This window comes from Arvicola amphibius, chromosome 12, assembly GCF_903992535.2.
Source record: "Arvicola amphibius chromosome 12, mArvAmp1.2, whole genome shotgun sequence".
Lineage (NCBI taxonomy): Eukaryota > Metazoa > Chordata > Mammalia > Rodentia > Cricetidae > Arvicola > Arvicola amphibius.
Window position 1 is genome coordinate 31,965,250 of NC_052058.2, and position 27,076 is coordinate 31,992,325.

The following is a 27,076-nucleotide window of genomic DNA, read 5'->3' on the forward strand; positions in this document are numbered from 1 at the left end:
GATGGCAGGTACCTTGAGGGTCGAAGACTGGAGTAAAATAAACCCATTTGGATGCACTACCAGCCTTCCAGATGCTTTTCCAGCTGTGGGTCTGTGAGTCAGGCATGGCACCACTCTTTGTGGCTCTAGTCCCAGCACTCAAGTATGATATGAAGTTTGCTGTGATGTTTGAGACTAGCATGAGCTACAAAATGATTTCCAAGCTAGCCTGAACCACAGTGTGAGACTCTGATTCAAAAAGAAAGCAAGAAAAGAAAGTTGTGGGTATAATTAAACATGCTCAGTTTTTTCTCTTACAGTTATATCTTAAACAACAGAGTATGCCTATCTAAATAGCATTTACACTGATTTATCGATTGTAAATAAACCAAATGAAAAGGAAAGTGTGCCTAATTATTTGCAAATACTATGCTGCTTATGTAAACATAGAGAGTTGAGAATACTCAGATTTTGGTATCCTGAAGGAGGCTTGAACCAATCTTCCATAGATGTCATGCAATAACGTTACTGGAGTTAATCTAATTATAAAAGTTGTTGAAGAAATTAGAAAATAAACACCTTTTAATATGCTTTTCTTTATCAACTTTGAGGAATCATAAAAAGCACATTCTTTTGATGTGTTTAATTTGATCAATTGTGACGTTTGTACCTACTGTTGAAGTCTTTACTAGTCAAGATACTAGTCAAGATTCTCCTTGCCCCTTTATCATTGCCTTCGCCTTCTGCTCTGACCTCAAGTAGTTTGCCCTTTTTTCCACTAGAGATTGGTTTATAATTTACACGTGAGGAGCCTCATAATACGTGTGCTGCCGTATTTGATTTAAATGAAGAATTTTGAGATTCACCTATGTGATAAAGTATATGCCTGTATCATTTGTCTATTTATTTGTTTGGAGACATTGCTATTTACCATATCACATAACATTTTGAAACCAGATATATGGAAATGATTCTTTAAACATCTTTTAACTCTTAACAGAAATGTTATTTTTATGGCTTACGAAAAAAAAGCTTTTACTTTTTATTCAATGGTTAATGTTTTTCTGAAGGAACTTGGATATTCTTTGAGTCCAAGTAAATACGGTATGTTTTTTAGGTCCGGGCTTTAATGTAGGCACTTGTTCCTTGTGTAACATGAAGTATTTACCAGGGAGCTTTTTATATATCTTTAGTGATAAAGCAGTGTAGAACCTTTATAATAATAATTTAACACGGTGGATATTAGACTTGTATATTTCTTCAGAACAATATTGAATTATTGTAATTATTTATAAATTCTACTTATTAATTTATTAATAATATAAAATACGATGAAGTAGCTGAGAAAAATGGGATAAGTTCTAATTATAAATAATAGTTTTTTCTGTGCCAACTAATGGATTGCTTTATGAATATCTTAACTGTGGAAACACAGTGTATAGTATTATTTACTTCAATAGTGAAAACTTAAACCAGTAGATGGCATAGTTTGACTTGCCATTCCATATAAATATATAACTGGTGTGAACTGCTAGGCTTTGTGCCACCATGTCAAGTTCTCTACAGCTGTGGCTGTTAATTTCTGGGATAAGGTAAAAGTGTGCTTACTTTTTGGCTGTAAAATAATTCAACTCTATCACAGGGTTTGAGAAAAGTAAATATAATTTTTCTATACTAACAAAGTTATATTTTATTGTTTATGAAAATAGTGGATAGTAGGGCCTAGAGAGATGGCTCAGTCAGTAAAGTATTTGCTGTGCAAGCATGAGGACTTGAATTTGGATCCCTGGCCCCCATTTAAAAAAGCCCAGTGTGGGCCCGGTGGTGGTGGCGCACTCCTTTAATCCCAGCACTCGGGAGGCAGAGGCAGGCAGATCTCTGTGAGTTTGAGGCCAGCCTGGTCTACAAGAGCTAGCTCCAGGACAGGCTCCAAAGCTACAGAGAAACCCTGTCTCTAAAAAACAAAATAAAACAAAAAAATCTGAGTGTGTCTCTAACTCTAGTACTTAGGGAGATGGAGACGAGCAGATCCCCCAGCTTTTCCCAGCTATCTAATCAATTGGTTCTGGGTCACTGAGAGACCCTGTCTCAAAAATTAAGGTGAAGAACAACTCTGAAAGACATGGGCCTCTGGCCTATACACTCACGCACAGGAACATAATGAATACACACAAGTGCGCGCGCGTGCGCGCGCGCGCACACACACACACACAGTAGCCAAAAGTGAGGGGGAAAATACCATTTTGTAATTTTGTACTTAAAGACACTGTTTTTCAATCTTTTCCTTTTAAACACTTCTTTCTTTATTTCCTACCTATGTTATTTTAGTGTTTCAAGTAACTATATATCTGTGTGAGAATATGTAAATATATAAAGTATATATAACTATGTATGTGATGTTGCTTATCTTATACATATGTGTGTATACACACACACATATATACACACACAACATATGATGTCGACCACAAATCATTTTAATCTGTTTTTTTAATCCCTTAAAGTCTGATTTTTGTCCAGTTGGAGTACATTGTCCCCATTTAGAATGCATGTTTTAGGGTAATTATGTTTTCTTCCCATTGCTTAACATACCTAATCGCATTTTTCTTACTTGAGTAATAAATTAGTGTGCATTCTGTTTGTCCATAGCTACTAATGTGGAATAGCTAATGTAAGAAGGAAGCTTGCTTAAGCATTAAGAAATTTGCTGGAAGCAAATTGTGAAAGAAAACTCACATGACTGTGTTGTGAGCTCTTTGTTTGTGTTTTTTCATAGGATGCTATTCTGAAATACAATGTGGCGTATTCTAAGAAATGGGACTTTACAGCTTTGGTTGATTTCTGGGATAAGGTAAAAGTGTGTTTATTTCTTTGGCTATAAATGATACTACTTTTTTAAAAGGTCTGAGAAAAGTACATAGAATTCTTCATTACCAAAAAAATTTTATTTTACTTAATGGTTTTCCAAATGCTTGATTTAGGTAGATAATTTGGTACTGAATTTTATTTTATTCCCTTGTTATAGTATTTTATTTTACATTGTTATTATCAATATATGTATCTGTTCCATGACTAGATGTTTTCCTCTCTTGGATTTTTAGACAATGTCTCAAAATTTTTTAGTCTGGGCTGTCCTCAAACTCCTGACACTGTTGCCTATCTCCTGAATGCTGGGATTACAAATATGAGCCCACACAAAGGTGTTGTGATTTATGTATGAAATCACTATTTGCATATATGTAGGCTGTAGTGTGGAGCAGTGGGCTGTGTTCCTCCCTAACTCCCGGGCGCCTGGCTAGCTTATGCGCTGAAATAACAACACATAAATTATATTCTTTTAAACATTGCCTGGCCCATTAGCTCTAGCCTCTTACTGGCTAACTCTCTTTTGCTTTAACCCATATTTAGTAATCTGTGTAGCACCACAAGGTGGTGGCTTACTGGGAAAGATTCAGCATGTCTGACCTGGTGGCTGGCTTCATGGTGACTGCTTGAGGCATCTGCCTCACTTCCAACATCCTGTTCTGTCTACTCCACCTATCTAAATCCTGCCCCATCAAAAAGCCAAGGCAAGGCAGTTTCTTTATTAACCAATGAGAGTCCTCTATCAGTAGGCTGTGAAATTTTACCTTGTTATCATCTACACTATAGTAATGTGTGTATGTGTACACACATACAGTAGTAACATGTCATGTTATAAGTATGTGTCTATGTATATATCAGATTATTTCTTTAGATACAGAAGCACGTATCTCTTGTTAGTCTGCATACATGCTGTAAAGTAGTTTACCGGAGCTACTGCAGCTTCCTATGCCCTCAGTGTGGTAAGAGCATCACGTTAGAACTACCAGTAAGATGAATAGCAGCATCTCTTTGTAAAAAATGGCAGGAAACGTCTTTTAACATTGCATTTTGGAGTGTGGTATGATGGTGCACGTTTATCATCCTAGTAGTAACAAGGCTGAGGCAGGCAGGGGGATCTCCAGTTAAGAGCAGCCTGGGTGAACACAGAGAGATCTAGTTGATTCTGAACTATGCAGTAATAGTAACCCTAACCCTAACCATTTTTTTGTTTTTTTCAATTAAAATTGCTTTGACCTTTGTACATTTTTACATGAACATGAGTTTTTGTTCCTTTGAGGTAAATATCCCAAGATGTTTTTAAGTGTATATTTTAGTTTTAGAAGAAAATTGCCAAACTACTTACCAAAAAGAGCTGTCCCCAAAATGGCAATATGCTTTTGCTAAGTGACTGAGTTTCCACCCAAGAATAGGTACTTTTATATATAATTTTTTAAAAATTACAATTTGAATTGTTTGTATTTCCCATGTTATTTTGAATCCTTTCAATTACTTATGCTTCATTTGTTAATAATAGAAACAAAATTGTTCTTAGAACATTATAAATTGCAATGCTTAATATTCTATAGTTGGTTATGTAAGAGAGAATAGTTGTTGAACTGTGAATGTGGCGACATCGTTACTTCACGCCTTTTCCTCCCTTGCTGTCTTTCAGGGAAATAATTTTGATGTAATTAAAATCATTACTATTTTTCCATTTCACAAATGAGTAGCTGTGATTTTTGAGATGGGCCTGTTGAGCAGAAGTGTCCCTAGTGGAAACAGTCTAGCCCAGTCACATGTACTGTAGTTGTCCTGTGATCATTTTCTGAGAACTGATAAAGTTCCTTCCACCTTTCTTTTAACATTTTGTTTCTCCAGACCTAGAGTTCTCTGCTGACCTCCTCCAAAATGAGGTCACACCCCCTTTTTATTTCTATGACAGGTGCCTTAAGTTGTCTTTTGGAACTCTCTTAACTTTAGTTTTGAACTCTTGGCATGATCTAGCAGGTTAAAGCGTTCCTGGTAGAGACTTGAAGGTCTTGACCTCTGTGTCTACCAGGCACTCTAAATACTCATGGTCTTGGCTTTAGATGTGACCAGGTAGTCAGACTGGTTTTCAGAGTTAGCAAATCAGGAGAATACTAGATGAAAATGTGTTGAGTAAAGAGTGAGGTGTTTGTGATGTCTGTTACCAATCCTTCCCAAACACACAGTACCCTCAAATACAATTTCTGTGACATTTCTGACATTTCCTGTGACATTGATAGGTTAAGAATCTCTGTTCTTACCGTGTGGTGGTGGCGAATTCATTTAATCCCAGCACTTGGGAGGCAGAGACAGGCAGATCTCTGAGTCTCTGAGTTCAAGGCCAGCCTGGTCTACAGAGCGAGTTCCAGAACAGGCTCCAAAGGTACAGAGAAACCCTGTCTCAAAAACAACAACAAAACAAACAAAGAACTTCTGCTTTGTCAGGGGCCAGACAGGAATATTATTTGAAACTTCTTATTAATATTACATTCTGCTTGGGAAGAGACTGAAACATGAAAATGCAGTTGACGTAGGAGACATTGCACTGCTGTCTTTTATTTTCCAGTGTTGAATTCACAAGCATTATTTGTAAGACTGAATGTTGCACTTTTGTGCTTTCAGATTTATTGTATATCTGGATCATGGAGGCCTTGTTAAAATATAGAATGCTGTCCACTGCCCTCTCTATGGTTCCAACTTCGAAAGTATGCCTGGAGACTTAAAACTGTGTTTGTATCAGGTTCCAGAGGTCACATTAGACCCCTGATGGCTCTATAGTATTAGACAAGTTATCTTATTCTTTTGTGTGCAGAGGGTCAAATGCCTTCTTTGATTACCGTGTAGGTATATTTTAAGGATCTAAGCTAAGTGTTATATCTGAAGCCACTCTTTAAAATTCTAGAATACCAGCCTGGACTACAAGAGCTAGCTCCAGAATAGGCTCTAAAGCTGCAGGGAAACCCTGTCTCGAAAAACCAAAAAAATAAAAAAAAAAAAAAATTCTAGAATACTTGCAGATTCATTCTGCACCTGTCTGCAGCTCCTGTCTGGTACTTTTTTCTATGTGTTTAGAGAAATATTCTGGGGTACTGTGGCTGCCTCTGTCTACCAGGAGCAATGTAGCTTCCTGGGGACATAGTGAAAAAAAAGAAAAAAATTTCTAGAATGCCAATCCAATATTGTTTTTTTTTTTTTAAGATTTATTTATTTATTATGTATACATTCTCTCTCCAATGTATGCTCACACGCCAGAAGAGGGCGCCAGATCTCATTACAGATGGTTGTGAGCCACATTATGGTTGCTGGGAATTGAACTCAGGACCTCTGAAAGAGCAGCCAGTGCTCTTAACCACTGAGCGATCTCTCCAGCCCCCTATTGTTTTATTTTTTAAAAAGTGATTCTGTCTTAGGTACATTGAATGTACATTTTCAATGTTTTAATACTTTAAAATGAACAAATATGTTGATTTCTAAATTCTACATCATTGGCTATTTTTATAGAATAGATCCTAGTAATAAAATTATCAGGTCAAAGCGTATTGTGATTTCAATGTGAAATGTCTGCAAAGATCCGTTTTGAACACTTGGTTTCTAGTTGATAGCCCTGTTTTATTTTTTTTTATTTTTTTTTCACACTTCTAAAAATATTTTAATGAAAAGTCATCTGTTAACATTTTATTATACTACAAATTAAACAATTGAATGTAATACAGACCACCTCTGCTGTCATAAAAACATTCAAGAACGAATACTTGGCTAGACTACCATTCCTCACAGCACCCTGCACACCCCCATGCTTACCATTTCCCATGCCCATCACTCATTGTCAGCAATGTTTGGAATTGCAATATAACAATCATTGAAACCAAGCCCATTTCTCAGTGGCCCATGTTCTTGACATGTGAAATAGGAACTATCCCACAGGTCAAACAAAATTACCCAACTGTTTCCTGTCAACCTTTTTTATGTAAAATGCTTTTGCAGAAATGACAGTGGAACCACATTAAGTAAAATCATTTTATTTCAGAAAGGAAATGGAAAGTAAATGCCTGCTTTAAAAAAATGCATTCCTCTAAATGAAGGAACCACCATTGAAAGATTGTTACCTTATAACCTATGGTCATGTAAATTCAGTCCTGATTGAAGTACCAAGCAAACTTAGTAAAGGGAAAACATATAGGGCATCCCTGTGTGAAAAACATCTCTAACCATTATTTTTTGCGAACTTGTCCTCTGAAGTTATTAAAAAGTAACCTGAATTAGCAATTTTCAAAGCCCTTTCAAGGCAGCAAAAAAAAAAAAAATAGCCCTTATGAACAATCAGCAACTTATCTGAATAGTAACTCAATTGTTCTTTGGATTTTGTTTTTTAAGGAACGTGAGTGACAATTAGGCACCACCCTTTAACCATGCCAGCATTTGGGGGACAGGCAAGTGGATTATGTTCCAGGCCAGGACAACAGTGAGGCCCTGTGTTTAGAGAATGGAGGGGAGACACACAAGTAAAAGTGCTGGTTCCTAATGGTCCACGATAGTGAACTGATACGCAAGCAAACCTTGAGGAGAGAAGCATGCATCCTGCTCACTGTGAAAGCTCCCCATTTTCCCCAGGGCAGGAACTAGTAGCTCATTCGAAGCCTTATTTCAAAAAATTATTTTCTGGAAAGCTAACATGACTTTTGTTTCCCTTATAGAAAATGGATTTTATCATAGATACCAATGGTGAGTGGTATGTATGAAGAGGCCACATCTGGCTTTTGACAAATACTCATGGCCAATGCAGAATGTTAACTGCCTCAAGTCTTTGAACTTGTTCAACAGGGTACCCAAAATAAAACTGAGACTGAGGATCCTGCCAGTGTCCCTACTAACGGGGTAATGTTCCAAACTGTTGCATGGATTTGTAGGGGAACCAATGGTGTTATCAGGTTTTACTGTGAGCTACAAACCTTACCCAGCCAGAAACCTTCGTATTTAAGATGGTAGGAATGACATTCCTCATTTAGGCAAGTAGGGTTCTCATTCACCTGCAAATTAAAAAGATTACTCTTACCTTGCTTTACAAAAATGTACTCTTTAATTAGTGAAAAAAATCAAATTCAAGCCTTACCTAATGCTTATTGCCCTTCCTTGCAGGTCTAAATGCTAGACCTAGTGACTGTGGCAACTATCTCATTGATGTTCCAAAAGGCGGAGCTCCTTCCTGCTACTTTCTTCGACATTTCAGTTGCAATAAGCAGATTTAACTAGCTTTTGGAAAGCTGCTCACTATCACCATAGTATCTTATGCCTCCACTTCTCTGTAGTTGAAGTTCTTGCTGCTGCCTTCTCATTCTTTATTTATGCTGACTTGTCCAAACACAAAGGCTGCTGAAGTCCTGTCTTAGTGGGTTTCCTTTGATCCAGTGCTTAAAAAGCACAACTTAGGTCCTTTAAAGCTGGTTAAGTCACTCTCATGGCTTACTTTTCCACATTCTTCACAAAAGCTAACCTTGTACAACTTATAAACAGGTCACATACAGATTTCACCTGATTATAGGTTGTAAACATCAACTTACTTAAAATGTTTCACTATTATACTTGTTCCAGAATATAAAAAGTTGGTTAACAATACAATCGACCTCATGACATTAAAGGATACTGTCAAGGTTGTGTCCAACAATTTCACAAACAAAACCAGGAAATGTTAACCTCCCCAATTCTTTAAATCTTTATTATATGAATAAAATGACTTGAGACAATTTAGCTCAGTTTTAATATTTCCTAAGCATTTTGACCAGGTACCCAGGTTTAAACTATGAACATTGACAGTGTCCATTTATATAACCACACTTTGTTATGAAAGATGTAACCATTTTCTAACATGAGCCTATTTTCTACACTGCTTATTCACATATGCCCATTAACAAATGGAATGTTGTCTGTTACATTTATTGGTTTGTGAGTGTTTTCTGGAAAAACTGCAGTATTTGTGAAGACCAAAGTTCCATGCTAGCATTGCATGCATCCAAATATTAATAATGCACAGAATTAGAGCAACAAGAGAGCATATTTGAACACTAGCCCGCCCCATTCCCCTTTTTATTGCTTGTTTTGCTTATACTTCAAAAACCAAGTAAAAATCTGAATTCAGCGTTCAACTGCCAAAGAAAGCACAGCAGAGCACATACTCAGGGCTTGGATGAAGTTAAGCACTAGCTGGCGCAACAGTAGACATTTTTCAAACGACCTTAATATCTAGAACTCTTCTCAACCAGGGTCTCTGAACAAACACCAACATGTTTTAGGATGAAATATATACAAATAATAACCGTGTCTTTGGGGATTTAAGCATTCAGGACTATCCAAATTTGAACTCAAGATCTTTGGGAAGTGAGGTGGCTCACACTAAGCAACTGTGCTACATTTTCTGCTTTGTTTTGGACAATGACACCTTAACTATCCTTGGCTTCATCATCCAGCAAAATGTATAGGGTATAAACAGGAAAGCATGCCAGCCAGTTAGGAGTTCAAACAAGTGATTTTTATTCCTCTGTTCTGAAAAAATGTGTGTGTGGGAAACTAAACCAAGGAAAGGACTAAGATCAGTGTGCTTTAGGATTTTAAACTTGAAAAGCAGGACAAACCAGGTATCCACCAGTTTGCTCAGACAGCAGACTTGGTGGTCCTGTATTAGGACTGTTAAAACTGGGAGATGAAATACATTCACCACCCTTTAGTAGAGGGCAGTATAAACACTTTATACCCCCCAAACTATTGGCAGCAGTTTTCAATGTGATCAAGGTAAATGAGGAATGGAGATGTTCTTAACACGGCTAGGACTCAATAAATCTAACATACTAAAATCATGATTACATTTTGAAAAGAAAATGCACAAAAACCAAATAGGAACTTTTGAGATCTTTTTCATTTGAAAGTAATCTTAATGCTATTTAATTCACAAATATGCTATTTTTTATTACCCAATTCCTAATTATCTAAAACACACATTGCAAACATACAAATATCTATTCTCTCCACATGTCAGCGCCCATTTATCATGGTTTTGGAAATGGGGAGAATAGATTCCCCTTAAATTGCAAGTCAGTAGGTGTTTCTTTACAGTTAACTTTAGCAAAATTCATACAAAATAGTAATTAACAATGATCTTCTTCTTTACTTGTTAACTCGCAAGGAAACACCTTCAAAACTGCGTATTTTTTGTTAAAGTTTCTGTACTAAAATGTAGAAAAACTGAACTACACAAATATTGAAAAGTTAAAAATTCCTTAATTTTTTATTCCTGGTACCACTACCACAATTTACAGGGCAATATACCTGATGTAATGAAAAGAAAAAGAAAGACAAAGCTACAACAGATAAAAGACCTCAGGAATGTACATCTAATTGACACTACATTGCATTAATCAATAGCTGCACTTTTTGCAAACTGTGGCTCTGACAGTCCTGAACAAGAAGGGCCTCCTGTTTAAGCTGCGGTAACTTTTCTGACTATGGATCATCGCTCCTTCTGTGGCAGATTTTTACAGTTCCTCTAATGCATTTAGGACGACTGTCTCAAAGTAACCTGCAGCTTTCCTGACAACTCCTCGCTCTCTCTCCTGCTAAGAACTGTAGCCCTTTTCTGCTGTTTTTTTAAAACCTTCTGCTACCATATCCACCACTTCCACCACCTGATCCATAGCCACCACCATAGGGACTGCCTGAGCTTCTTCCACCAAAACTGCCCCCTTTCATGGGTCCATAATTTGATTGCTGTTGTCCACTGTAATTTCCAAAGTCATTATAGTTCCCACCACCATAGTTACCTCCACCAAAATTTCCTCCTTCATTGTAACCGTCATATCCTCCTCCTCCTCCACCACCATATCCACCACCCTGGTTTCCATAGCCTGGTCCACCACCACCATAGCCTCCTCTACTGCTGTAGCCAGGACCACCACCGTAGTTGCCACCATCCCCTCCAAATCCATTATATCCACCATCACCACCTCCATAACTACCTCTGCTGCCACCACCTCCACCACCATAGCCTCCTCTTCCACCAAAGTTTCCACCACGACCAAAATTACCTCCACCACCTCCAAAGTTTCCTCCACGACCCATAAAATTGCCAGATCCACCTCCACGGCCTCTCTGTGATCCAGCAGACTGCATCTCTTGTTTAGAAAGGGCCTTTTTCACTTCACAATTATGCCCATTAATAGTGTGGTATTTCTGAACAACAATTTTATCAACTGTGTCATGGTCATCAAAAGTCACAAAAGCAAATCCTCTCTTTTTCCCACTCTGCCTGTCTTCCATAACTTCTATGGTTTCAATCTTGCCATACTTTTCAAAGTAGTCTCTCAGGTTATACTCTTCTGTATCCTCTTTAATACCACCAACAAAGATTTTCTTCACTGTTAAATGGGCACCAGGCTTTACAGAATCCTCTCTAGAAACAGCTCTCTTTGGTTCCACCACACGCCCATCAACTTTGTGTGGCCGAGCACACATTGCAGCATCCACCTCTTCAACACAAGAGTAGGTCACAAAACCAAAGCCCCTGGAACGTTTTGTTTGGGGATCTCTCATTACCACACAGTCTGTAAGTGTGCCCCATTTCTCAAAATGTTCTCTTAAGCTATCATCTGTGGTTTCAAAGCTCAGACCACCAATAAACAGTTTCCTCAACTGTTCTGGTTCCTTTGGATCATGGCCCTCCTCCCCCCGGCGGCGGCGGCGACGGCCGGGGTCAGGCTGGGGGCGACCGGGCGGCGGTTTTACCTCCATTTTGAGACCGGACTCGCCTCTTCCAACTCGAGTTCAATATGGGACCGAGAGGAAGAGGCCGATAGCCCTGTTTTAAAAGGTTGTGGAACCTTTTGGGTGTGAAGCTGACTGGCAGAGGTAGGACTTAGAGGCATGGAGATGGTCACATGTCATGCTTTACACTTCTAGGGGCTACAAGTATGAGCCAATCTTGTTTTTGTTTTTGTTTTTCTTTTTTTTTTTAAATATTTATTTATTTATTATGGATACAATATTCTGTCTGTGTGTATGCCTGAAGGCCAGAAGAGGGCACCAGACCTCATTGCAGATGGTTGTGAGCCACCATGTGGTTGCTGGGAATTGAACTCAGGACCTTTGGAAGAGCAGGCAATGCTCTTAACCTGTGAGCCATCTCTCCAGCCCTGTTTTTGTTTTTCAATACAAGGTTTCGCTGTAGTTTTAGAGCCTGTCCTTTAACTAGCTCTTGTAGACCAGGCTGGCCTCAAACTCACAGAGATTCACCTGCCTCGGCCTCCCGAGTGCTGGGATTAAATTAGGCATGTGCCACCACCACCTGGCTCTATGAGCCGATCTTAGCCATCCATGCCTTCCCTGCCATGATAGGTGTAATACCCTCTGAAACCATTAGCCAAAATAAACCTTCTCTTAAGTTGTGTCTTGTTGTATATTTGATTTCAGTGTTGAGAAAAGTAACTAATGCAGAACACTGGCCCTAGGAATGGTGTACTATAAATTGGACCGTGAGGCCTTTGAAATCATTTGTAGGAAAAATGAAAAAGAGTTTGAAGCTGTGGGCCCTGGTGTGCTTCTAATGGAGCATTCTAGTGCTGGTGCAAAAGGCCAGAGTGCTGATAGGAGTGCAGTCATGAAGTTCCAGGGAAAACGGGAGTCATGTGGGGTCTGGACTAGAGAAGCCATTTTTATTAGAGCTAGGCAAAACAAATTGACTACTTTCTGTTGTGTCCTAAAACTGGGTGAAAAAATTCAAAAATAGTCAACTAAGGAAATTTCAAAACAGCATAGCATTCAGGTTGTGGTATAATTATTGCTCAATATGTTTAGTATAATTATTATTCAATGTGTTTGGTGGGGTTTATAATAAAATTCAAAACAAAACACAGAGCAGAAAGATGTGAAAAATGTGTAGGAAAAGAGTGAATTGGGTTAGAGTCATAGAAGAAAATGTAGAGTCTGTATTATTAAAATCTTAGTATAATTAACTACAGTTCATCTTGGGACAATAGAAATGATATCTGGAGGGCAAGACCCCAGCTGTTGATGTTTCAGCTTATAAAAATGCAAGTTCATTTCAAAGGAGAATTCCCAAACAAAGAGAATTTTCTGGGTATCCTGTTTGCCCAGTACTCCCCAGGGCCATATTTTTCTCAGGTTCATCCGGGGAAGTATTTAAATGCCACTGCAGCTTGTGATAGAAGGGACCCAGCTACATTTTTAGCTAGGAGCATAACTTAGTGTTTTCTGCATGGAGCTACTTTAGATGCAAATGCGAGAGGGTTGTGGAGAGATACATGAAGGTTCCAGAAAACCTGCTTAACTAGTGACACATCGCAGTCAGACTCCCTGCCCGGATGTCCTGATAGCCTGTATGTAGTGGAGGTATGTTGTTGATGCCAGGCATTAACTGTGATTCCAGAATTGTTAGAGTCAAAGCCTCAGTGCTGGTCGCCCTGGCAACCCAAACTTGGCCACCCATCTTCAATAGGCTATATGGCTGAGCAGTTAAGAGTCCTAGTTGTCTTTCTAGAGGACCCAGGTTCAGTTCCCAGCACCCATATGGTAGCTTACAATTGTCTGTAACTCAAGTTCCAGGGGATCTGATATCTTCACACTAATGCAATAAAATAAAGTAAAATAAATTATTAAAAAAAATATGTAATACAACAGAATTTTATCAGTTATAATATCAATGTGATATGAAACTTCTGATTTAAATAACATGACTTCTCAGACTAAATAATTTTAATATTATTGGGATTTATAATTAGATTATAAGGTTGACAACTTGCCTTTTATAATTTGAGATTCTTCCTGTGTATATCGTCTATGTATTATAATTTTTATAGACCTAAAGAAATTCTTCAGTTGCTTTTAAGGAAAGAAGAAAAAGAAACCTTTTATATTATTTATTGACGAGAAGACCTCCATATATCAAAAAGGAATTGCTGCTTATTGTATCCTTACTTTTCTAAAATTTAAGTCTAATATCCAATTCAGGGAGAAAATTGTAAACAGTTTTTAAGATATATACTTGAAATGGGAATAGATTTGAATTTGATCAGTTCCTAAGCAAGTAGGTGAAGGTAACTATTTACTGGATATAGGAAAGATTATTAGAGTCCAAAACCTGTATGCTTTCTATTGTAATGATGTTTGTCTTTGGTTTTATTGCTGTGAAGAGACAACCATGACCACGGCAACTCTCATAAAGAAAACATTTAATTGAAGGAATCAGCTCATAGTTCCAAAGTTTAGTTCATCATCATCATGGTGGGGAACATGGTGGCATGCTGGCAGACATGGCGCCGGAGGAGTAGCTGAGAGTCTTACTTATATCTTGCAGGCAATAGGAATTCAACTGAAACACTGGGTGGTATCCTGAGCATAGGAAACCTCAAAGCCCACCCCACAGTGACACACTTCCTCTAACAAGGCCATACCTACTCCAGCAAAGCCATACTTCCTAATAGTGCTGTTCCCTATGATTATGGGAGCCAGTTACATTCAGACTACTACAATGTTTGTCCCTAAAGAACACTAAATACCTCTGTACATAATACACTTTATTATGCAAGATAAAGAATCGCTTATTAGCTTTATCATTTTAAAGGGACATTGGACATGTCCATATGAGTATAATAATTAAGTAGCATAGCAGAAGAAATATTCTAATAGGGCCTGGTATGCCATGGAAGGACAAAATACTTATATTTAGGGTCAGTGGACAAAAGCATAGAAGATATACCTCTTGGTTAGTTGAGAGTATTTATGAAAATACAATTAAAGGAAATACATCTCTTAAACGAATAACAGGTTGGTTTGGTAGCTTCGTTGTCTATTTTGGCAGGGTTTAGAATTACCTAGAAACAAGTCTCTGAGCATGCTTGTGAAGGATTAGATTAGTTACTTTAGGTTAGTTCTTGGGGGGAATAGCCACTTTAACCTTGGGTGGCACTATCTCATGGGTCCTGGACTGAATAAGAGAGAAAGGAAATGAAGTAGTAACATCTGTTATCTGCGTTTTGACTGTGACGGCAGTATAGTGCTGTGTCTGAGGACTGCTTCCCTGATTACTGCTCCATCATGACTGTGAGCCAAAATAAGCACTTCTTTCCTCAAGCTGCCTTTGTTAGGCCGCAAGGCAGGTAACAGAAAAGCGGTATGGAGGAGACCTTGGGGCTGCTGCTGATAGACTTGACCATGTGGTTCTTAGGCCATTGGAATTGCTTTGCAGGAGAAATGTGAAGAGTTTGGAACTTTGGACTGGATAACCCTTGGCTACAATGATTAGCAGAGCTTAATGGGTCATTCTGTTGGGAGCTTTGGAGACAAAAATGTGAAATGTGCACCCACCGTGTGGGTCTGGCTCATTAAGTCTCAGCAGAAAACAAAGACTATACTGACTGGGTTAGGGAACATCGTGAATCCTGAGAGGCTGAGTGAGGCTGAATTTAAAGGTAATGGGCTGGTTTGTTTGGCAAAGACAATTTGAAGAAAGGATAGCCTTCAGTTTGTGGCATGGTTACAGCTCACTGTCTTACTAGGTCTGCGAGAGAGTAGAAAGTAGATCAGGAGGACAAGAAAAAATGTGAAGTTTGTCAAGAAATGGCAGTTTAGCTTTTTGAACAGGCAAAGTGCAGATGAAGAAGATCTGTAATTGTTAAGAAGATAAGTCTCTTTAAAGAGGGCCCCGGAACTACAGGAAAAGTGTCCCAGGGACAAGACTCCCACCCAAGGCACATGTGAAGTGCAAACCTGTTTTCTCTCCCTGACTCCCCAGAGTCAGCACACAGCGGCAGTGCTCCAATGGGCCAAGCCTTCTCCCAAGCTAGCAACAGAACTTGACAAAATTGACCTTTTGGTACTAGTTTTTTTTAACCATGAGTTATATACGATTTGGGTGGGGACGGCTGAGGTTCATAGGAATTTTCTGTGCCACTGTTCCAGAGAATGCCTGAGGCCTAGCAATGCCTGATAAGGTAGTAATCTTGCAGAGTTCAGAAGAGGGCATCAAATTTCCCTGGAATTAGCATTAGAGAGGATTGTGAGCCACTGTATAGGTGCTAGGAACCAAGTACAGGGTCTTTGCAAGAACACTAAGTGCTCTTAACTGCTGGGGTGTCTCCAGTCCTCTAAGAACTTTGCATATTTGTACTTACGCTCATCTACATTACTCATTTTTTTAAATGTGTTTTTGTTTTTGAAGCAGGGTCTCACTTTGTAGCCCTGGCTGTCCTGGAACTCACTTTGTAGACCAGACTGATCTCCAAATCACAGAGTTCCACCTGCCTCTGCCTGAGTGCTGGGGATTAAAGGCATACACCACTACACTTGGCTTTACTTTTTTTACTCATTTTACATTAAATTTTGCATATGAGTTAAAAGCTCGTTTTTATTATACTCTAAATCTAAAAAGAAATATTTAGTGTGTTGTGTGTGTATACAGGGACACATCTACACACAAACGTAATGTGGAGGTCAGAGAACCCTTTCAGAGTCACTTCTCGTCCCCTTTGTGGACTCTGGGAATGGAGCCCACATCATCAAGCTTTTGAAAGGTTCCTTTATCTGCTAAGCTATCTGGCCAGCCCTCAGTTTATTATTTTCTATGTGAGCATCCATTTCCAGTTAATTTTTGGGTATTTATTAAAAGAAATAGGGGTCCAGCTTCATTATTTTGATTATAGCTAGTCAATTGTCCAAACACCATTTGTGAGAAGCGTGTTCTCTAATTCTTTTGGTTCCCTTCTCAAAACCCAAGTTCCTGTATGTGTGGAAGTTTATCCTAGGCTTCAGTCTTATTACCGTACCTTTGTAGTCAGCGTTAGGAAATCAGGAAGCATGTATCTTCTAACTTGATTTTTTTCTCTGGTTATTTGGCTTTGTTGGATCTTTTGCATTTGGATATGAATTTTAGGATGTTTGTTAATTTATGCAAAAAGAAGCTTCAGGAGGCAGCTTTTTATAATCATGTTAGAATCCAAATTAATTGTACTTTTTGAGTTGGTACCAGATTTCAGGGTTGCTTTATTGAGCTTTTGACCCATGACAGCCATAAAGTAATGGATTCCTTATCTGTCCCTCTGACAGGAAATTGGATGTCTCAGTATCCTTGAATCTTAATGAGTCTAGTTCTTAGAGAGATTTAATTTCTGATGCAATGAAAAGTTAACCAAATTGATACAGTTTTTTCTTTGCCACTTAGTTATTGAATATAACATTTGTATTTTGTAATCTTCTTGGCTTTAAGTGGATAACTTCCTTAAACTAATATTAAATTTGATACCTTGAGATGGCAGTAGAACATCCCACTGGTACCTCTTTGACCTCGCTGGGTAGTAATTATTTCATCCTTTCATTCTTTCCCCCCTTCCTCTCCTAATCAGAATGCGCTTCCCTCTTTATCTGGAGACCTTGTCCCCGGCATACACAAAGGATCAGGGTGAGATATATATCAAGTTTGTGTAGGTTTAGTGTAGGTCGTAAATACAATGTGATTACCAAGGTGCTGATGATAGTTTTATAGCTCTTTAGGGAAAGGATTCCTTTCCATTTTTATTTACCTGTCAACATGCAGAGGAATAAAAGAACTTGAGCCAGAGCGAATACTTACTTTCTTACTGAATTCTTTTTTTTAATATCCTTCTTATTTTGATTGTTTTAAAAGTTATGTGCTATGCATTTTTCCCTGCTCCCCTTCTGTCCCCCCTTCTCTTACTGTATTCTCAAGTTTGCCTGTGTGTATAATGTTTTAAATATTTATATTTGTCTTATATAATTAAATTTTCATCTAAATATATGCTTAAATGTCTTGCTTATTGTATATTACAAATTTTTCTGTTACAGATGTATAGTTTTTAGTATTAATGATTGCATAGTAGTCTATTAAATTGACATTTTCTCAGCCATTGCAGTGTTAGAGATTTGAGACTATCCATGTAGAATAGCTAGAGGCATGGGGTAGTTTCTCTGCTGTGATAGAATGGCTATTCTGTCATTGTTCCTGTAGTTAACCAAAAATTTTAGATGTTTAAGATGTTTGTATGTTTTCTTATCTGTCACATCTTGGAAGATTAATATAGAACTTTATTAAGTCATAGCCCACGGGGACAGTGCTGCCCAGGCCTTCCACAGTTAGTGAGAAGTGAGTGTCGGGCATTAAAAATGGCAGTGGTAGTGGAAAAGGAGTGATTTAGTGCCAGGGAAATAATTGTTTGGCGAGGTTTGAAATAGAAAATGAATTATGTATGTTTTGTGTTACCTGTATCTACCTTCTGGAGTAGGAATGCTTTTCAGTCTAAAGAGTTCGTAAATATTGTTTTCTTAAAGGATTTTGAATTTTTTTTAAATTTATATTTATTTTTAACTGATAAGAATTAAAAACTATAAGAATTAAAAACTGTATGTATAGATACCAATGTGATATTTCAGTACATGTTTATACTGTATAATATTTAAATCAAATTAAACATTGATTTTCTAAAACATTTATCATTTCTTTATAGAGAAAGCATTGAAGAACTTAACTTTTAGAAATATATAGTATATTATTGTCATCTTTTGGTCACGTTACTACACTAACTATTTAATTATCACATTGAATGCTGAGTGCTGTGCTTTGTGAAGGAGAAAATATCCAGTGAAATTTAATATCATACTAGCATTAGTAATAAAGCTTGATTCCACATTACTGTTATTACCTTCAGACTTCTGTCTTTGATAGAATCACGGGACCCATAGTTCCAGTCGCGACACACGACCGTCCTGTTTTGGAATGGAAGTAGGAGTATGGCTGAAGCTGTGATTATTTTGTCAAAAGCCAGCAAAAATTACAGAGATAAATCTATTAATTTGTAATTTATAGTTATTTATATTAGGTACACCATGTTGAAATTGCAGTTATTTAATGGTTTGCATCTTGAGTGCTAGTGGCCTTCTTTACTGCCAGCTGTTAGAAGTATTGGGAACAAATCATGTTTTTTATGGTCCTCCTGTGTGGCGTTACACAAAATTAAACCCAAGCACTTCAATAATTTATATTCCAAATAGATCGATATTCTTACTCTGGGCATTTTTCACAGGAGGTTTAAACGGTATGCCTTATATGTTAGTGAATGCTCTCTTGTTTTAATGCATTATAAAGGAGCTTTAAACATTTCCATCTTTTAGCACCTGTGGCATTACTTCATTTAATTCTTAATTACTTAACTTGAGGTTTATTTCATGCATTAAAGCCAGAGACTGAGGAGGAGCATGGATGAATGTTTAAGAGGAGCTCTTTCTGTTTCAGGAGTGGATGGTGGGTCTAAAGTGCTTTATAACTATTCATTAACCTGCACACATCCTTTTAAATTTAGAATCTTCATACAATATGTTTTGAGCATGTTTCCCCTCCCCCAACTCCTCCCACGTCTCCTCACCACTACTTACCCAAATTTAATGTTCTTTTCCTTCTTGGCAAAAACAAAAATCAAACAAGCAAAAAGTTAATGACAAAAAATGCCAAATGAAACAAAAGGCCTTCAATAAAAAAGTTTGTTTGGTATATATAAATTTAATGACTATATATTTCACGATATGTGCAAAAATATTTGATATAGAGAGAGCCTTAAATTCTAAAATTGATTTATGTAACAAACTTTTTAAATTGATTTTTATTGAGCTTTACATTTTTCTGTGCTCCCCTCCATGCCCCTCCCTCCACCCTTCAATCCTCCCCCAAGGTTCCCATGCTCCCAATTTACTCAGGAGATCTTGTCTTTTTCTACTTTCTACTTCCTGTGTAGATTGTATCTATGTAAGTCTCTCTTAGTGACCTCATTGTTGTCTAAGTTCTCTGGGATTGTGGTTTGTAGGCTGGCTTTCTTTGCTTTATGTTTAAAAACCACTTATGAGTGAGTACATGTGATAATTGTCTTTCTGGGCCTGGGTTACCTCACTCAAAATAATGCTTTCTAGCTCCATCCATTTTCCTGCAGAATTCAAGCTGTTTTTTTTTTCTGTTGTGTAGTACTCCATTGTATAAATGTACCACATTTTTTTTATCCATTCTCAATCGAGGGGCATTTAGGTTGTGTCTAGGTTCTGGCTATGACAAACAAAGCTGCTATGAACATAGTTGAGCACATGTCCTTGTGGCAAAATTGAGCATCCTTTGGATATATACCCAAAAGTAGTATTACTGGGTCTTGAGAAAGGTTGTTTCTTAATTTTCTGACATCCAAAGGGGTTGTACCAGCTTGCATTCCCAGCAGCAATGCAGGAGTGTTCCCTTTTCCCCACAACCTCTCCAGCAGAAGTTGTCATCAGTATTTTTGATTTTGGCCATTTTACAGGACAACACAATTTATTATGTCCCAGGGTAAAGTATGTACTGTTGTACTATTATACCTATATTTAAATAAGATAAGATTTCTTAATGTTTTGTGATTATGAGAAGCTTAAAATTATAATGTACTAGCAGAGCAAGAATATACACCCAGAAAAACAACATAACTTGTATTAAAGTAGTTTACAAAGTTCTCACATGGGGAAATTAATGGCTTTAAGTTTTGACTAACATCTGTATTATGTGACAAAATCTTAAAATGATTAGAAAAATTCAGCATAAAAGTTATCTTTAAGGAACATAAAAAAGACAGTAGTGTGAGCATCTGTATCACTTGAGCTTTGATACACTTATGCATCACAGGGTATATCGTAGACTGCCTACCCTTCCATAATATAACATATTATCATGATTGTAACTGTATCAAAGATAATTAGCAACATCTATATGTTGAAGTTAATTTGCCCTTCCTCGTAGCTGGTTTTCTATAAACATTTTACTCAATGATAATATTCTTTAGACTAGTTTGAAGAAAACTAATCTAAGGCAGGTAGTTGTGGTGATCACTGTTTCAAACCTAAACAGACTTCTGTATTCAATAAAGATATTTCTCCAGTGTAGCCCTTTGGTATTGTGGGTTTTTAGTATTAGAAGTATTGTTTTGTTAATGAATGCATACTTTATAGCTTCTGGTTTAGAATTATTAATAGATAATTTATTTCCTAGGTCTCTCTTGAAAGCTTAAAAAAATTGTAAATGTTATTGTATTTGTTATGAAGAACCTGTAGCAAATCCCTAGTCAAATGAAAGCAGCCTTGGATGTTTCATAAGACTGCAGCTAATGCCTTTATCTCTGTAGCTTTCGAGCCTCTGACTTGGAATTCTGTGGAAGCTTAACCTTTTTGGACTTCTTCCCTTGGTGACTCACAGTCTCTGGAATCGATAAGGTCTGCATTTCTTTATAGCACAAGCTAATTTAATTCATGAGAACTGTGGAAACCAAAAGGCATCTAATCAGAGTCACTAAAATATTAAAACAGATAAATTGTGACTCGTAGGTTTACATGAAATATGTCATGTTCCATCATCACTTCCACTTGGTTTATGTGCATTATTGTATTGGGGCATATGTTTAAGATTTATATTCATGGTTCTTCTAAATATAGTTCATATCCCATAGGACACATTGCTACAACTGGAATGAGGCACTTTGAAAGACTTATCAAGTTGTGGAAGCTCATTCTTAGTGGAGCCTTCCATGTGCCATTGATGTCATTGATTAAGTTAGAGCTATCTTTTGATTATGAAATACTAGATTGTATTTATCACTTGGCACACAAGGATGTCAGATGTTATGGGTATTCAAAAGTGGAAATTGATTCAGTAGAGTTTGTTCTGCATTCTAATAATGAAATTAATCTTGTATATTAATGTCCTCTAGCTGCCAGCCTTTCATTTATTTATTTGAATTAAATAGTAAGTAGCTATTCCTTTTAAATGTGACTTTAGTATTGACTTCATTATTCAGATGCCTACTCTGTTAGAGTGCAATAATTCGGTGCTTTAATCTCTCCTGTGGCTTACATCTCTCGGCTTTTAGCTTTGAACTATGCTACTTCTTTGGGCATTTGGCATTTTATGTACCCAGTTTGATGTGATGCCTTAATTCCTATTAAATTAACTTTCATTTAATATTATATGTTGTGACCCATTAAGAATGAATCCTTCATATTCCTTTGTTTGTAAGTGGAATGCCTTAGTCCCTGGTTGCCACAACTGTTCTTTGGTTGTAAGAAGAGTATTTAAAAAAAAAAAAACATTTTCTCAAGCAAGAACCATTTCCAGCATAGTAAAATATGGGGTATTTCCAGAGCCATGGGAAGAACAGCTCAAAGATAAACAACAAGCATCTTCCTCTGGTAGTGGAATATTGAAGCTTCTCAGTCTCTGCTATACACAGCCCTTTCTTGGCTGTGTTTTCTGTCTCCTTCCTGCAAGAGATCTTTTCTTCTTCATGCCTTTTGCCCAAGAATCACAGAACATTCCAGGTTCAATCTTAGCTCAGGTTCCTCCAAGATTTGCCTGTATTGCAAGATATTCCTTATATTTTCTTTCTTTGCTGGAGCATCCTCTGTGGCTATCTGATGGAGACAGTGGTGGTCCTTATTTTTGAGAGCTTTACTTTGTACAGTATAAGCAGTACCCCTTTTCTAATTCCAACAGCCCTGCCCCAATAGCTAGACATTGTTAAAGCATTTCTGTTTTACAATGGAAAACCAGGGTGTATAGAAGAGTTTTTGTTGTTAGTGGTAGATGTTTTGTTTTGTTTCTAGAGGCAGGGTCATACTGTGTGGCCCTGGCTGGCCTGGGACTCACTATGTAGGCCAGTCTGGCCTTAAACTCAGAGAGATATATCTCTTTCTGCTCCCCAAATTCTGGGATTAAAGGTGTGCACTACTGTGCCTTTCTTGAGAGTTGAAGAAACGACACGAAATTAGAATTTGTTAATCATTTTAGCTGCCCCAAGCCACTACTTCCAGTCAGCTGTCCTTCCCCCATCTTATCAGATGCTGTAACTTTCCTTCCTGAGCTTTCTGAAGCTCACCTCTGTCTTTACAGCGCTGTCTCCTCCATATTAGTAACATGGCGCAGCTGGTGTACTGCTGTCACTGCTCAGCTGACCCGTGTGCTCTCTAAGTTCCTCTTGGAGTTACACAGTGGGCTGTCTGAAGCATATGTTCTGAAACCTTCTATAACATTCTCCTATTTTCAGTTCTCTTGGTCGATAATTTATTAAATTATTTTATGTTGTCTCTGCCCACCTCTCTGGCGTTGCTTCACACTACCTCCTGTTCCTAGCCTCTTAGTCTAAAACTCTCATTGTGGTTCTCTGGCAAGCTGTTTGCTTCCCTTCCATCTTGAAGTCTCAGCTCAGGTTTGGTGTCTTGTCATTTCAGCCCCTCCTCCCTGTTCTTCAGTGTCCTCACGGTTCTGTCTTCTCTCTGCACTTTTTGTTTCTCAGGTTCTGTTTGAACATCTGTATTTTCCTAAGGCTAAGCTTCTTCCAGGTAGGACCTCTTGGTGCATTCTAATTCCTGACTCCCATGGAGTGTGAGGTTTGAACCACAATCTCTGAGCCATTTCAGAGTAACTGTGTAAGGTGACAGTTGGCCTCAGATTGACAGCAAGTAGAGAAGGAGACGGTAGACATCACCCTTAGGATTGTTGAATGCATGTTTATGCTGAAGTATATCTCACTAGAGGAAAGGCTTGGCGGTGTTCATGGTCATTCCTCCCAAAGCTCAACTTGATGGTCTAGACAGAGGAGGTAAACAGTGCACATTCGCAACCTGTGACTAGATTTAAGGGGAACCAGCCTTTTGTTCTCTGAAATTCCTGAGCGCAGCAAACTCACTTTGAGCCTATTTACTTCTTTAATTCCCAACATGCAGAAAAAGACTAAATGCCCAAACGATAGGTTAACCCTAAACTCTAATCTGTTTTCTTGAACATGAAGCACACCCTGATCTTTTCATCTTCCGCCTTATATAAGCTATAGAGCCAGAACTATTTTTAGGAAGAAACTATCTGACCATCTTCAAACACAAAAATGAATTAAGCCTGACACAATTTAATTTTAAAAACTTAAGCACAAAGCTGATGATTTAGTTTGTGTGGTTTATAATTAACTACACATTTGACTGAGAGCCTCTAATTCTTCCCTGGATACTCAGGTGACCATTTCTTTAGAATTGATTAGCAAGTGGAACAAGATCCATGCTGCTCAAATAGTAGTCAGTGGCCACTTGTGACTAATTAAAATGAGGTGAAACTTAAAAGTCCTCATTACATTCAGATTCAAACTTCTGTACTAGGTCATCCCTGAGATTCTTTGGCCTTTGAGTAGCTGTTACAGGGCATGTTTTAGGGAACCTTTTGGAATGGGCTGTTCTATTAGGGCTGGTTAGGTTCCACTTGCTCCCTGTACTTAGTTAATGCCATCCTGACTGAGGATGGGTGCTGCTTAGGTAAAAGCTGCTGGTCGGTCACATCCTCCCACTCGAGATTTCTCTAACTTCTTAGCATTTTTTAAATCACATTTTGAATTTTTTCTAGACTGTATATTACTTGAAATAATTGAGTTCCTAAGTAGAATTTGAAATTGAATTAGAAATATTTTCTTTGTAGTAGTACTTGTCTTAATTGCTAATAAATTTTTCTTCTTCTAAAGAATCTGCCACCAGAGGGTGCCCTTAAACCTTTTGAGAATTAGGTTTCTTTCAGCTTTAATTAAAGTGAAATTCATATTGTAGTTTTGTTTATTAATACTAAGTTATCAAGAATGAAGTACTCTGTGTATGTACAGTTCTTGATTTGTATGGAATTTTTATTGTATTAATAAGTTTGGTAAGCTTTCATTGAATTCTCTTAAATTAAAAATTGAAATTATTTCTTAGAGTATAAAAAAAATCTTAAAAGTACAAACTATGCGTTTTACTAACATGAAAAGTAATGATCATACAGAAAATATGACATAGGGAAGACCTTCATGGTTTATGAAACTACAAAAGATTTCATATTTAATGAATTGGGTCTTAGAAATAATGTTACTTTTGATAAGGGGCATATTCTGTCTCAAGAACTGGGGTGGCAGTATTTTTTTCTAACTAAAAATGTTTCCAGATTGGTTGTTAATTAGAATTAAGGTAACATAATGGTGAAATTCATCCTATCCACAGAAGTCTTGAATTTTGAGAATTTTAAGCCTCTGATGGCTCATTTTCTAAAGTGAGAAATTAATGCCAATGAGAAGCTCATTAGAAGCAGCTGTGATTAGGAGTGCTGGTAAATGGGGCTTTAGTGAGGTCTAGAAGGAAGTCTCTCTCCCTTTATTTCTCCTTCCTCTCCTTGTCTTGGCTGATGAGAATTTGTTGGTATGAGTGGAGGCTAGTCTAAATCTTTGTTCAGCAGCATGGATGATGCATGGCACTATTCTTAGTGAAACTGGTATAAACATCTACTCACCCACATATAGGATCTCAATAGTAAAATACCACCAAAGTCCAGCTTGGTGAGTCAGTGAGTTTCATTGGGGTCACTTACACGAACAAGAGTGATTCAAAGATAGATCTCCAAAAGTCCACCTTAGCATAGGTGACTTTTCACAAAAGTTGGAAACCTGAAGCTCTCACTACACAGCTTGCAGGCAGTTGAGTATGTTGGTAAAGTGTCTTTTTCCAGGCAACGCAACTGTGTTTATCTGAGAGCACTCTCTGAGCTGTCCCTTCTGTTTATACAAGTGTAGGGGAGAAGGGCCTGGTCAGTCTGGTCTGTTTCAGGAACTTGCTGAAGCTGTTGAGTTGTTTTCTTCCTAAGTTTAATGCACTTCCCTCCAAAATAAAATGTATCATCTGGTGGGGAATAGCTGTACAACATTGGCGCTCTAATTAGACTCCAAAAAAGCCCGAAATACGCCATCAAGGCCCAAGGTCAACCATCTGAATTTCCATCCAGATGAGGCCACAAAAATACATGAGATGGGTTAAAATTAGATGCCATTGGAATAGTTTGATGAAGACTGTTTAGATGCAAAAAAAAAAAAAAAACAAAAACAGTGGTATAAGTTGTAGGGGGATAGTTACCTTTGTTAGAAAAAGCACATGGTTGAAATTGACAGGATAAAGTTAGCACAAACAGAAGCATTCTCCTGCATAGTAGAAACCATCACCTATTTGTTGAGGGCTTGAAGGCAAGAACCATATTGACATGTGTGTAGAAGACCCTAGGTCTGCTAGAACTGCTTATCACCTGCCCTTTCTTAAAAACTGGATGTCAATAAAAGAAATTAGCTAGCATGGCCTGAAGGCTTTGATTCATTTCTCATGTTTTAAAAGATTTTTAGGGACCATGGACCTTCGTGTTAGTCAGCTGAACCTTGCAGACATAATTCAACCACAGACCTTATCTTGACTTTAGGAAAGGAAATCCCTAATATTCTGTCTAACTTTTGTTTCCTCTAGGAGTAGAAAATGAAACTGAGTAGTATTCATACAATTAAGAGATTCCTTGAGCCCAGTCATAAGAAGCCCCCTTCTAATGAAATCTGTGGAAGAACTGCCTATATTTTTATATCCCAGCGCAACACAGCTTTCTGAGTATGAGCTTTTTCCCTAAGGATAGCAGTGTGCACATGATGCTTTACCTGACCCCCTCTGTGCTTTTGCACTGTGTGTTAAATTAGGTCCTTTATACCTTTCTCATTTTTTAAATGGATGTGTTTTTTGAAAGCCTTTTTGGGATGTTGGTATATGTGTTTTATCTGATCGGGCTGCTAATTTTCTGTAGTTATTACTGTATTGATAATGAGGTTGCCAAGCTCTCATGCTCTCCCTGAGTTCCTCTCCTTCTTTATATAATTCTGCTTAGTTAGGGTTTCTGTTACTATTAAAAAAAAACCACAACCAAAGCAACTTGGGGAGGAAAGGGTTTATTTGGTTCGACTTACACATCTTAGTCCATCACTGAAGAAAGTCAGGAGAGGAACTCAAATGGCAGGAACCCGGAGGCAGGAGCTGATGCAGAGGCCATGGAGGGGTGCTGCTTACAGGCTTGCTCCTCATGACTTGCTCAGCCAACTTTTTTTTATAGAACCCAAGATCGCCAGCCCGGGGATAGCACCACCCACTATGGGCTGGGCCCTCCCCCATCAACCACTAATTAAGAAAATACCCTGGCAACAGACCTGTTTTTGGTTGTTTTGTTTTTGTTTTTACATGTCAACCAAAGTTTCCCTACCCTCCTCTCCCCCACCCCAACCCCCATCCACTCCTCCTCCTCTTCTGTTCCTCTTTAGATATGGGTTGGATATTCTCCCATGGATATCAA

At 37.9% G+C, this 27,076-nt stretch overlaps 2 protein-coding genes and 1 non-coding gene across 5 annotated transcripts in view; 2 read left to right on the forward strand and 1 right to left on the reverse strand.

Annotated features, from left to right (window-relative positions):
- Parg (poly(ADP-ribose) glycohydrolase) overlaps positions 1-27,076 on the forward strand; it is a 110,988-nt gene that overhangs the window by 18,031 nt on the left and 65,881 nt on the right. For all 3 annotated transcript variants that reach the window (XM_038350222.1, XM_038350224.1, XM_038350223.1), the window contains exon 7: positions 2,756-2,830. In XM_038350222.1, coding sequence (XP_038206150.1) covers positions 2,756-2,830 — 75 coding nt within the window. The remainder of the gene's footprint in view (positions 1-2,755; positions 2,831-27,076) is intronic.
- On the forward strand, positions 5,864-5,991 carry LOC119799611. The gene has a single exon (XR_005282893.1). It is a non-coding gene; the product is annotated as a small nucleolar RNA SNORA77 (small nucleolar RNA).
- LOC119828144 (heterogeneous nuclear ribonucleoprotein A3-like) lies at positions 6,854-11,625 on the reverse strand. Its single transcript, XM_038350225.1, has 2 exons — positions 10,469-11,625; positions 6,854-7,877 (listed from the first exon to the last, which is right to left on the reverse strand). Exon 1 carries the CDS (start codon positions 11,623-11,625, stop codon positions 10,486-10,488), a length of 1,140 nt encoding a protein of 379 aa, XP_038206153.1. The 3' UTR covers positions 6,854-7,877; positions 10,469-10,485.